Source organism: Myotis nattereri (genome assembly GCF_964212035.1).
Source record: "Myotis nattereri genome assembly, chromosome: 7".
NCBI classification, from domain to species: Eukaryota; Metazoa; Chordata; class Mammalia; order Chiroptera; family Vespertilionidae; genus Myotis; species Myotis nattereri.
Window position 1 is genome coordinate 93,269,252 of NC_138082.1, and position 13,719 is coordinate 93,282,970.

The 13,719-nt window shown below is 38.8% G+C and overlaps 1 protein-coding gene across 2 annotated transcripts in view; it reads right to left on the reverse strand.

Annotated features, from left to right (window-relative positions):
- Positions 1 to 13,719, reverse strand: part of MAP3K2 (mitogen-activated protein kinase kinase kinase 2) — a 99,055-nt gene that overhangs the window by 36,648 nt on the left and 48,688 nt on the right. For both annotated transcript variants that reach the window (XM_081096415.1, XM_081096414.1), the window contains 3 exons: positions 5,658 to 5,726; positions 2,407 to 2,525; positions 1,019 to 1,059 (listed from right to left, as the gene is read on the reverse strand). In XM_081096415.1, coding sequence (XP_080952541.1) covers positions 1,019 to 1,059; positions 2,407 to 2,525; positions 5,658 to 5,664 — 167 coding nt within the window. In that variant the 5' untranslated portion in view covers positions 5,665 to 5,726. The remainder of the gene's footprint in view (positions 1 to 1,018; positions 1,060 to 2,406; positions 2,526 to 5,657; positions 5,727 to 13,719) is intronic.

Below are 13,719 nucleotides of genomic sequence, written 5' to 3' on the forward strand. Positions count from 1 at the left end.
GGAAAAAAAACACACTGAAAATACCCATAAAAGAACTGTAAGTAGAAAAAGCAGAATGGACGACACTGATAGAGTATATCTAGCATATCGCATTTTTAAAAACTATATCTCTGTGTAAAACATTTTACATCTCAGGTTATATGATTTATGAGCCTTTTTAAAGTCTTTAAAATGGATAGATCTTTCATTAAAGTAATGAGACACAAATAACAAACATGAAATCCCATATTCTCCAACTCCAAATCGTCTTGTTAATAATTCTGTTAACCATCACCACCCACTCTGCCACTGTAAGGAGATACAGACCCGGAAGAAGACTAGGCTGACCCCTCCTGAGTAATTCACAGCCACCATTCCAGCTCATTCCCCTCAGTGGCACTATTGAAGTGCATGCTATATGTTGAGAATAATCAAAATTGTGAATGTTGCCAGCTGGCGTGGCTCAGTGGTTGAGTGTCGACCTATGAACCAAGAGGTCACGGCTCGATTCCCAGTTTGGGCACATGATCGGGTTGCGGGCTTGATCCCCAGGGTGGGGTGTGCAGGAGGCAGGCGATCAATGGTACTCTCTCATCATTGATGTTTCTCTCTCTCTCTCTCTGTCCCTCTCCCTTTCTCTCTGAAATCAATAAAAAATATAAATTTTTTTTAAATTGTGAATGTTAAGTCCACATACATAATTCTGTAGAGTATAATATGATAAGGAGATTTATAAGGCTATGATTATGATAAGTAAAAATAAAAGAAAATGGTAATATTCAAAGGCTGCATTATGTAATGATCTTATTTACTTCCGAATATTGCAAAGTAAAAACATTTATCTTTCTAATGTTTAGCCTGAATTTTGATAGTTTCTATCTTAAGTTTAAATACATGTTACACGTTATCAAGGACTATTCCATTCTCAATTTGTAAGCCACAAGCCTTCATTAAAATATAGAAAGAACCTTTAATGACTTTAACTAGAACACGCATTTAATTAAATTGATAATCTGAACTGTAATGTTTTTTTCCTTACCTTTTTTCTCCTCTATGTTCAAATTTGACTCGGACATCATTCTGTAATGAAATGATAAATCATTTCAGAAATCAAATAAAACTTTTTTTTTTCTTAGTCATGCATTTAAAACAGAGCAGAGGGGCCCTAGCTGGTTTTGCTCAGTGGATAGAGCATTGGCCTGCAGACTAAAGGGCCCCAGGTTCGATTCTGGTCAAGGGCATGTACCTCGTTTGCAGGCTCAATCCCCAGGAGGGGCCATGCAGGAGGCAGTCAATCGATGATGTTCCTCTCTCATAAATGTTTCTATCTCTCTATCCCACGCCCTTCCTCTACTGTCTAAAAATCAATAATAATAATAATAATAATAATAATAATAATAATAAAACCCAGAGCTGACGGGGAAGGTTTCATTTCAGTATCAACTCCAATAAATTGATAGGGTCTGCCAAAAAGCCAGGTTGAGAATTATGTTGCTGAATTTGGGGTCAAGAGGGATGATCAACAGGATCTGTTATGTAGCATCATAGGCATGAGACATTTGCTAATCCTGTTAGAGGGAAATTTAGCATAATGTATTTCTATTTTTTAGGGCAACATCCCAAAGAAATTTTATCTATAAGAATCAAAATGGCCCTGGCTGGTGGTGCTGAATGGTTAGAGCCTTGGCCCCAAGGGTTTCGGATTTGATTCCTGGTCAAGAGCACATAGCTGGGTTGTGGGTTCGATCCCCATCCCCTGGTCAGGGCACATGCGAAAGGCAACTGGGGATGTGTCTCTCTCACATCAATCTCTCTCTCCCGCTCCTTTCTCCCTCCCTTCCACTCTGAAAAGCAATGAAAAAAATATTCTCTGTTGAGGATTAACAAAAGAATCAAAATGATCCTCATTTGTAAATATACAGAATAGATGACTTTAAATTAAAAAAAAATGCTTATCTTATGTGCTTTAAGAATGGATGAAACATGCCTAACCGGTTTGGCTCAGTGGTTAGAGTGTCGGCCTGCGGACTGAAGGGTCCCAGGTTTGATTCTGGTCAAGGGCATGTACCTTGGTTGCGGGCACATCCCCAGTAGGGGCTGTGCAGGAGGCAGCTGATCGATGTTTCTCTCTCATCGATGTTTCTAACTCTCTATCTCTCTCCATCTCTCTCTGTAAAAAAATATATATATATTTAAAAAAAGGAAAACAAAAAAAGGATGGATGAAACAACTTCAGAGAGCAGTACCATATTAAATGTAATTCTACCATTTTTTAAACATACACTTATAAAAAATGTTTAACAAAATATTTGATTCAAAAGTATAAAAGCTAAATACTTTAAGCAAAACCTCTATAAGATCAAGATATTCAAGAAAAATAATTCACAGAACAATATAAATTTATCAAAATATTATTGAAACAAATACCTGTTTTTTTGGTGATAAAGATTTTGTTTTTCTGTTTTCTTGTAAGGACAATGCTGGTCGGCTGGCTTTATGAAGAACAGCCAAATCTTGCATGATTGAGTTCAAAGCTTGCTGATCATCTAGGTATTTTTAAAATAACATAGTCAGACTTGTAATTTCAATATGTATTTACTACTGACATCAAACACAAAATTTATAATAAAATTTAATGCAAAAATCTAGAACATTTTCAATGCCTATGCTTGTTATTTTGGTGAAATAAAATTTCCATTTAGAAACTGAAGAGCAGTAATGTTAGAATAGCACTGGACATGAGCACTAGCATCACACTGGGTGTCCATACATGAGATTTTTACAGGCAAAATAAAGTCATTCTGATTCTTCTAATGATGTAACATCCTAGAATACGGGTCGAAACAGCTTTATTATGACAGGTTCTTTTCTATGACACCTAAACAAAACATCACAAGATATCTAAAATCTTAAATAAAGCAAGTGTGTGTGGGAGGAACTTTCTATAAATACCATCATTACTTAGCATTTCTGTTCAAAGTACAGAATTCCTTTTAGAGTTTTTCTCTTTCATCAGACTTCAAGTCAGAAATAACAAAAGCTTTGCCTACTGATTTTATGAAGTGTTTTCTTGAACTTCTTCTCCATAAGGTTCAATAAGACTACAAACATTTAAAGACTCTTTAATGATCTCAACCTGGAACAATTCAAAAGGTAACAATACAAGAAAAATCCATTCCCAAGGGAAAAAAAACACTAAACTCATAAAACTGAGTGGAAGAATCATGAACCATAAATTTTTAATTTTTTTCCAAACAGATCAAAGATTTCTTCATAAGACTATGAGCATGAGCCTCCTAGAAATGCCAATTATATAATCTGGGAAACTTCAGGGACAATATAATTGATTTTCACTAGTAAATGAATTCCACTAATAATAACCAGCAATTGGTTAAAAAAAAAAAAAAAAAAAGGAATTCAGAGACTTTACAGCTTACATTTTAAAATGTAACCATTTTGGCCTGGCCAGTGTGGCTCAGTGGTTGAGCATTGACCTGTGAACCAGGAGGTCACAGTTGGGTTCCCAGTCAGGGCACATGCCTGGGTTGCGGGCTCAATTCCTATTAGGGAGCATGCAAGAGGCAGCCAATCTATGACTCTCTTTCATCACTGATGTTTCTATCTCTCCCTCCCTCTCCCTTTCTCTCTGAAATCAATACAAATATATTTTTTAAAAAGTAACCATTTTGGTGAGTAATAATTTATGTTCCAAAATAGTAATAATTAAAACATGCTTTATCTTGTAATGAAAAATCATTTAAATGAATGTGGCAATTCAATGGCTTTATCGTCTTTCAAACACACAAATACCTGACTTCTTTAATGCGTTAATTTTTGTAACATTCAATATATTGTTTTGTATCGAAAATATTTGCACATTAAAATGAAAATTAATGGCTCCAAGGGTTTTATTAATAAATTCCAGGTTTAGAGAAAATTTTATAAGTAACCTTTGTAAAATAAAATCTCATCAAAATGTTAGCTTAGCCCAAGAGTAACTGAGCCTATGGGTATAATATAATCACAACATGTGTACTGTCCATAGGTCCAAGCCAGACTATGTCATTTATTGATAAAAATAAACCTTTCCTTAGAAAAAAATTAGCTGAGAATGATCTCAACTGAAATGAAATTATATGATATAACCTTCTTGAGAAAGGTAAGATCCTTAATTCTGTACTGGGTGAGGGGAATTCTAATACTTAAAACATATCTATGTCTTAATTACTTTCTTCATTAGAAAAAAACTTAAACACTCGAATTTAGGTATTTTTACATGTTTCATATCATAATATCAAAATAAACAAGTGGCTGGGGAGGCTTTGGCTTAAATCTCTTATCACATTTACATACACTAATTTCCTGGTTTTGTTTTTTAAAAAGTACTGTTTTCTATCATACGTGTACAAAAATAAAGAGGGCCATTTGAATATAAGTAACTTCTTAGAGCAGTGGTTCTCAACCTTCCTAATGCTGGGACCCTTTAATACAGTTCCTCATGTTGTGGTGACCCCCAACCATAAAATTATTTTCGTTGCTACTTCATAACTGTAATTTTGCTCCTGTTATGAATCGTAATGTAAATATCTGATATGCAGGAGGTATTTTCATTGTTACACATTGAACATAATTAAAGCATAGTGATTAATCACAAAAACAATATGTAATTATATATGTGTTTTCTGATCGTCTGAGGCGACCCCTGTGAAAGGGTCATTTGACCCCCAAAGGGGTTGCGACCCAGAGGTTGAGAACCGCTGTCTTAGAGAGATGACATACTAATAAAGAGCAACTTAATCGAGTTCCTTCTTTTTCTGGCTTGAAGAAGAATCACATGGTAGATAAATACCTGATAGGCAACTTACTTTGAGGAAGCTGACAAGATGTAACCTAACAAATCCACAAAAGATCAAGCAAAGCGTGAGCAGAAATACACCACGAGCACTTTTCTAACAATTCTTAGACTGTTTTCCTCAAGAACCTCTGTGGTGGTGATTAGTACTAGACAGATAAGACAGGCTGTAACTGTCATAAAGATCATGAGTTGATCAATAGGCAGTAAGGATAGCCAGAGGGCCCCACGGTTGACCGACAGTCACACAGATGAAGCAGTGGGTTTCTGACACATGTTGAAAGGACATTTAGTTGAGCACAAAACCAGAATATATTTGGGAAATCATTTCAAGTAAAATATTTTATTAGGCATGTTTAATTAGATACCTTATATGCTTATTCATTATACTTAAAATAATTATAGGAGAATATCCTCAATAAAAAATTCAAATATCTGTGAATCATACTTTAAAATATTCATGTTTTTCTATGACTACTTTGGTATATGTTCTTAAGCAATGGCTGTTCTTTGTTTTGTTGTTTTCTATAGTATAGTATTATTTGAGAAGGTAGAAATCAATTTGATTAACACAAAGCCCAGACTGCAAGTATGACCAACCAAAATGAAAAGTTAATAGGAGTTCAGAAAAAGGATATCCAATTTAAAGCTGACAAAACTGGAGAATTTGGACCACACGATGGCACTGCACTCATGGTTACAGAGAGAAACCTCCATATTGTTATCCATAGTGGCTACAAGTTTATCATGAATACAGAAAAAAAAAAAATTTCTCCCCTATTTTAACTTTCAATTGTAGACAAAAAATTCTTTAGTTTGAACTTACCCATCATGACAACCAGCTCAACAATCTGAAAATTAGGGAAATGGTTCTCCCATCAGAATTCTTTATTGCCTTAGGAGGTAAAAGACAAACATTAATAATAAGAAACAGAAGAGGCAGACACACACACACAAAAATACCAGTATTAAAACCACTAATGAGAAACATACAATATTAATACTTTATACATTTTGCTGAGAACAAGGTCCTTTATTTTTCCTAGACAATTATTGAGAACAAAAAATCATTATTTTTAATTAAGTTTAACTCAGTATTTTTCAGGCTCCTGGCTTTTTAAGCTAAAAACAAAACCCAGAATTTTTGAGAATCAAAAATTATCTTAAAGAGATAATCTAATAAACTCAAATTCCTACAGGACAATGGCAGGCATGAAGATGAGTAAAACGGGTCATGCTTAGAGACGAAGAGAACCAAAAGCGAGGACATCAACAAACACAGTAAAGGCCTACAAAAATTCTCTCTTGCGTAAAAGAAAACATTGTCAGGATCAACTTTTTCAGAACTCTGAAATTAACCAAAGGCTTGCAGCAATCTAGGCAGCAATCAAGTATCTCAATAAAAAGAGAGAGATGGCGCTGGCTGGATAGCTCAGTGTGTTGGAGCATCGTTCTGAGGCACCAAGGTTGAGGGTTTGGTCCCTGGTCAGGACACATACAAGAAACAATCAGTGAGCACATAAATAAATGGAACAACAAATCGCGTGCACTCTCCCTCCCTCTCTCCCTCCCTCCTTCAGAGCAAGCATGCAAGAGACCACCTTGTGGTGTTCTGACCCTCCCTACTCCTATCTCCCTACCCTCTACTCCAGTGCCAAAGCAGCAATGTACACCGACAGCCCTTCCGCCTGTAAGCCCCAGGAGAGGACAGAATGGGGAGGAGTGCCTTCGAAGTCCGATTCCCCCCCAATGTCATTACGTGACCTCCTAGTGGCCGGATGTGAGCACCACTGGAAGGCTGTCTATGTAACCTGACTCCGAGCTCTTTCAATGCACAAAAGCTTAGGGTGCCTGTTCTAATCAATGAGGCAATTAGTGCATTATTTTAACGGTCTGTGAAAGGGAAAACAGTTGTGGGCAAACCAGTAGTTAAGAAAAATAAAGTTCTTTAAAAGAAAAGCTGAGGAACAAATTGTCAATAGAAAGCTTTGAGAAGCTCCAACAGGTTCCTGGGAGTCTAGAAGTCACACCAATGCCCAAGGCTGCGGCATGCTGAAGACAGGCCTCTGACCAAGGTGGAGGTGTAGAGAGTGCTGAAGGCCAGCTTCAATACACACAACAGAGAGCTTCTCAAAAACGTTGTCAAACGTATTGGTTCCAGGCATCTAAGGAAGTGACTGAGCAGTCTTCAGTCACCACACACAACAAAGAATATGGACTTTAAAAAATTAGTTCTTGCCCAGCGGTGTGGCCCAGTGGTTGAGTGTCAACCTATGAACCAGGAGGTCAGGGCTCATTTCCCAGTCAGGGCCCAGGCCCAGGTTGTGGGCTCGATCCCCAGTAGCGGGTGTGCAGGAGGCAACCGATCAGTAACTCTCTCTCATCTTTGATGTTTCTATCTTCCTCTTCCTCTCCCTTCCTCTCTGAAATCAATACAAATATATTTTTTAATTAGTTCTTAAAAGTCACTAAATGAATAAATAAGAATAAGCAAACAAACAAAGAAACGGAGAGGAAAGAGAATCTGATTTCCAGAGGTGGCACACTACAATATTTTAAATAATTAGTGTTCAAGAAAAAATCATGAGACATATAAGGACAGCATATACAGGAAAAAAAGACATCAACAGAAAATGACCCTTAGGAAACCTAAGTTAGAGTTAGACTAACAAAACAAAGACATTAAATCAACTATTTTAAGTATGTTCAAAGAACTAAGGAAGCCATGTCTAAGGAGCTAAGGATGTCTGAGAATGATTTCTCATCAAACAGAATATCAACAAAGAAACAAAAATTATACAAAAGGAACCAGATAGAAATTTTGCAGTTAGAAAGTACAATAACTAAAACCATCAAGCATGCCAACAAATGCATAATAGGAATCCCAGAAGGAGAGGAGGAAAAGAAGGGGGCAGATAGAGTATTTTAAGAAATAATAGCCAAAACCCCCAAATTTTATGAAAAACAATGTGTACATCCCAAAAACTCAACAAACTCCAAGTAGGAAAAAAAATCAAAGTGATTCACACCTAGAAATGTCATAATCACACTGCTGAAAGACAAAGAATCTTAAGAGCAGCAACAGAAAAGAAACTCATCATGTACAAGAGATACTCAACTGATTTCTCACTGGTAACCTAGGAGACCAGAAGGCAAGAAAATGACATTTGAAGCGCTAAAGAAAAAGACTGTGAAACAAGAATTCTGTGTACAGCAACACCATCTGCAAAACTGAAGCCAATATTAAGACATTCCAAGATAAACAAGCACAGAGAATTCATTACAACCAGACTTGCCTTACAAGAAATATAAAAGAAGCCCTTCAGGCTGTAATGCAAGGCCACTAGGCAGAAAATCCAATCCACAGGCAAAAAGAACACCAGTAAGGATAATTATATAAGTAAAGATAAAGGGCAAAATCAGCATACCTTTTGTTTCTAACTCTTCATTTCTCCTGACTGTGGTAAGTACAAAACTGATCCACCCTAAAGATTTCCAAGCACCAATTCCTAGAATTTCTGCATATAATCACTTTACATGACAAAGGGGACTTTTAAAATATGATAAATTAAGAAACTTTAAATGGGAAGATTATTTGGTTGGACTCCACATAACCACAGTGGTCCTTAAAAATGACAGGAAAAGCAGCAACATGGAATGGGGGGGCGGGGAGGGGGGGGGTGATAATTCCATGGAGTGGATGGATGCAGGAAGCTTCTAGAAAGTGGAAAAGGCAAGAAAATGGATTCTCCTCTAGAACCTTCAGAAGGAACACAGCAATGCTGACACTTTGATTTTAGCCCAGAGAAACTAATTACAGATTTTTACTTCCAAAACTGTAAGATAATAAACTGAAGTTGTTTTAAGCCACCAAATTTGTGGGATTCTGTTATAGCAGTATGTAGGGAGTATTTAAGACCACCTCAGTTTCCTACAATCAACAAATCAATAAATGATAAGTGCTGGAGAGGATGTGGAGGAAAGGGAACCCTAGTGCACTGCCGGTAGGAATGCAGACTGGGGCAGCCATTATGGAAAACAGTATGGAGTTTCCTCAAAAAATTAAATGTGGAACAGCCATTTAACCCAGTGATCCCACTTCTAGGAATATACCCTAAGAAATCCGAAACACCAATCAGAAAGAATGTTTGCACCCCTGTGTTTACAGCAGCACAATTTACAATAGCTAAAATCTGGAAACAGTCCAAGTTGTCCATCAGTAGAAGAGTGAATAAAGAAGCTGTGGTACATTTATACCATGGAGTACTACGCAGCAGTAAAAAAGAAGAATCTCTTACCCTTTGAGACAGCATGGAGGGGCCTGGAGAGTGCTATGCTAAGTGAAATAAGTCAGTCAGAGAAAGACAAGTTATCACATGATCTCACTCATATGTGGAATCTAATGAACAAAATAAACTGATGGATGGAGTGGATCCAGAGACATGGAAGCATCTCAGAGAGAACGTGGGGGGCAATCAACCAAAGACCTTGTATTCATACATGTATAACCCATGGGCACAGAGAGTGGAGCGGTGAGATCAGGGGTAGTTTGGAGGGGGTCGATGGGGGAAAAAAGGGGACATATGTAGAACTTTCAACAATAAAGATTTTTTAAAAAGGCCACCCCAGTTTCAATGAATTGCTAGAGGGACTCACAGGATTCAACAATGTTAGGGCTGATCATACAGACACATGATCTACCTTGCACATACCAAAATTTCCGATTCCCAGAATAACAGCAGGTGTTCAGCATAAACTATATTGTTTGTAAGCAACTTAGGCATAGTAAACCTTATTAGTTAGGCAGGTGGGAACCCTTCTGAAATTTAAGTTCTCAGATGTCAGCCACGGGTGGACATAAGCAGTTCTTTCTAACGATAAGCAGTGAGGCCTGCTATGTTAACTCCTTCCTACACTAGCAGCAACAGGAAACTAATACGCACACAAATTTAAAGAAACTGCATAAAGGAATAATTGTAAGTGTGTTACTGGATATACAATATATAAAAATATAATTTGTATAAAAGCAACACCAAGAAAAGGGAAAAGATGAAGTTTTATTAAACATGTTTGTATACCACTGCAATTAAGTTGATATTAATTCAATCTACACTGTTTTAATTGAGATGTTAATTTTAATTACAAGGTTCAAACATTAAAAACTAAATGTAAAAAGTAGTAAAAGAAACAAGAGAATTAAAATAGCACACTAAAAATATCTAACCCAGCTGGCATGGCTCAGTGGTTGGGCATTGACCAGGAGATCACAGCTCAATTCTCGGTTAGAGTACATGATTCCAGTCAGGACACATGCCCGGGTTGTGGGCTTGATCCCCAGTAGGGGGCATGCAGGAGGCAGCCAATCCATGATTCTCTCTCATCATTGATGTTTCTATCTTTCTCTTCCTCTCTCTTCCTCTCTGAAATCAATAAAAATATATTTTAAAAGATCTAACACAGAAGAAGGTAGCGATAAAGAAATGAGGAACAACTTCGATAAAAGGAGCTGGGAGGAGAAACCAAGATGGCGGCATAGGTAAACACTGGAGATTGCTGCCTCGAACAACCACTTCAAAAATACAACTAAAAGACGGACGGACATCATCCAGAACCACAGGAAGGCTGGCTGAGGGGAAATTCTACAACTAGAAGGAAAGAGAAGAGCATACCGAGACTCAGTGGAGGTCTGGTGCGGAAGTAAAGTACAGAGGTACGGAGGCGCACGTGGAAAGGGCTGGCAACTGAGGATGTGGTTGTCTTTTTCAATTGGGAGGGAGTCTCAAACTCTGAGCTCCAGTTCCGGGCGAGTCTCTGGGGACCCAGACTCATACGGGAGAAACTGGACTGTCTGGCATCAGTTGGAACTCGAGGGCAGCTTTCTCTCGGAGGAGCTGGCAGCACTGCCGGGACACTGAGAAGCGGGGCCTCTGAGGGCAGCCAGAGCTGCTTGCTTCGCCCTGTTGATCCCCTGGCACCCCCACCCCGCCCAAGCTGTGCGCTGGCTTTTGCATATGAAAGGCCTGGCCTGGCCCTTTGCAATCTGAAAATTACCTAACAAACTACAGCTGGCCGAAGGCCCCAAGGCAACTCATATTGCTTCACAGGTGAGCTCCTGCTGGGTAGTAGCCTCAGGCGGAGGCTAGATTAGCACCTCCTTAGAGATCCAGAAGCCAGTGTGCCTGGTGGTCAGAGTGGGACTATCCAGATTGCAGCTCCTCGGATCCATAAAGGACACATTCAGGGGGCAGACTCAGTGAGCACCAAAGCCCCACTGAAGCAAGTCTTGCCCCAGAGAAGTGTCTCCAGCACAGAAGTTCTACCACTGCAGAAACAGCTGTTCTCACAGCCAATTGGCCTGGAGGTCAATTCCTCCCTGTGATACCTACAACAATCAAGGCTTAACTACAACAAGACTGGGCACAAAGCCCACAGGGGGTGCACCAAGAGTGTCCACCTCAGGTCATTGGGGAAGCCAAGCCACTGGGCCCTAGAGGACACCTAGCACACAAAGCCACTCTACCAACACAGGGAAGCAGCCAAAATGTGGAGACAAAGAAACAGGTCACAAATGACAGAAATGGAGGAAAGCAAACTACTGGATATAGAGTTCAAAACCACGGTTATAAGGTTTTTCAAGTATTTTCTGGAAACCACTGATAAATTTAGTAAGACCCTCAAAAAGTCTGGTGAGACCCTCGAGGTTATGAAAAAGGACCCACTAGAAATTAAGCATACACTGACTGAAATAAAGGATATTATGCAGAGTTCCAACAGCAGACTAGAGGATCGCAAGAATCAAGTCAAAGATTTGAAAAACGAAGAAGCAAAAAACACCCAACCGGAAAAGCAAAATGAAAAAAGAATCCAAAAATACAAAGATAGTGTAAGGAGCCTCTGGGACAGCTTCAAGTGTACCAATATCCGAATTATAGGGGTGCCAGAAGAAGAGAGAGAGCAAGATATTGAAAACCTATTTGAAGAAATAATGACAGAAAACTTCCTCTACCTGGTGAAAGAAATAGACTTACAAGTCCAGGAAGCACAGAGAACCCCAAACAAAAGGAATCCAAAGAGGACCACACCAAGACACATCAGAATTAAAATGCCAAGGGCAAAAGACAAAGAGAGAATCTTAAAAGCAGCAAGAGAAAAATAGTCAGTTACCTACAAGGGAATACCCATACGACTGTCAGCTGATTTCTCAACAGAAACTTTGCAAGCCAGAAGGGAATGGCAAGAAATATTCAAAGTGATGAATGCCAAAAACCTACAACCAAGATTACTTTATCCAGCAAAGCTATCATTCAGAATTGAAGGTCAGATAAAGAGCTTCACAGATAAGGAAAAGCTAAAGGAGTTCATCACCACTAAACCAGTATTATATGAAATGCTGAAAGGTATCCTTTAAGAAGAGAGAGAAGAAGAAGAAGGTAAAGATACAAATTATGAACAACAAATACGCATCTATCAACAAGTGAATCTAAAAATCAAGTGAATAATCTGATGAACAGAATGAACTGGTGATTATAACAGAATCAGGGGCATAGAAAAGGAGAGGACTGACTATTCTTGGGGGGGAAAGGGGTGTGGGGGATGTGGGAAGAGACTGAACAAAAATCATGTACCTATGGATGAGGACAGTGGGGGTGGTGAAGGCGGAGGGTGGGGTGGGAACCGGGTGAGGGGAGCTATGGGGTGAAAAAAGAGGAACTCTAATAATCTGAACAATAAAGATTTAATTTTTAAAAAAAGAAATGAGGGACAAAAAGAAACATAATACACGTAAGACACAAATATAAAATGGCAGGTATAATCCTACCTTATATGTAATTACATTGAATACACATGGAATGAACAAACCATTAAAAAGGCAGACATCAGCAGAATAGATTTTAAAAAGCATGGTCCAACTATATGCCACCTACAACACTTTATTTTTTTTGTATTTTTATTTTTTTAAAATATATTTTATTGATTTTTTACAGAGAGGAAGGGAGATGGATAGAGAATTAGAAACATCAATGAGAGAGAAACATTGATCAGCTGCCTCCTGCACACCTCCTACTGGGGATGTGCCCACAACCAAGGTACATGCCCTTGACCGGAATCGAACCTGGGACCTTTTAGTCCGCAGGCTGACGCTCTATCCACTAAGCCAAACCAGTTAGGGCTGAAAGACAATATTTTAAAGATGAAAATACTCTCAAAGTGATCTACAGATTCAATACAATATCAAAATTCCAATGGCCTTTTTTTTTTTTTTTTTGCAAAAATGGAAAAGCTGATCCTTAATATACATGGAAATACAAGGGACCCTGAAAAGCCAAAACAATATTGGAGGGGGGAAAAGTTGGAAAATTCATACTTCCTAATTTTAAAACTTATTCTTTCTCTCTCTATCTCTCTCTCTCTGTCTTTCCTCCTCCCTTCCACTCTCCCTAAAAATCAATGAAAAATATCCTTCGATGAGGATTAACAACAACAAAAGTAAAAACTTCAACATTACAACTGCTTGAATTTCTTTTTAGTTGTATAATTATTTTGAAACTAGAGGCCCAGTGCACGGATTTGTGCACTGGTGGGGTCCCTCAGCCTGGCCTGTGGGGATCGGGCCAAAACCAGCTCTCTGACATCCCCTGAGGGATCCGGGATTGTGAGAGGGCACAGGCCAGGCCCAGGGACTCCACCGGTGCACGATCTGGGCCAGGGAGGGGTCGCGAGAGGGCTCCAGGGTGTGTCCAACCCATCTCGCCCAGTCTCCATTGGCCAGACCCCAGCAGCAAGTTATCCTATGGGTTGAAGCATCTGCCCCCTGGTGGTCAGTGCACGTCATAGCAACTGGTCATAGGGTCAAACGAATGGTCAGACACTTAGCATATTAGGCTGTT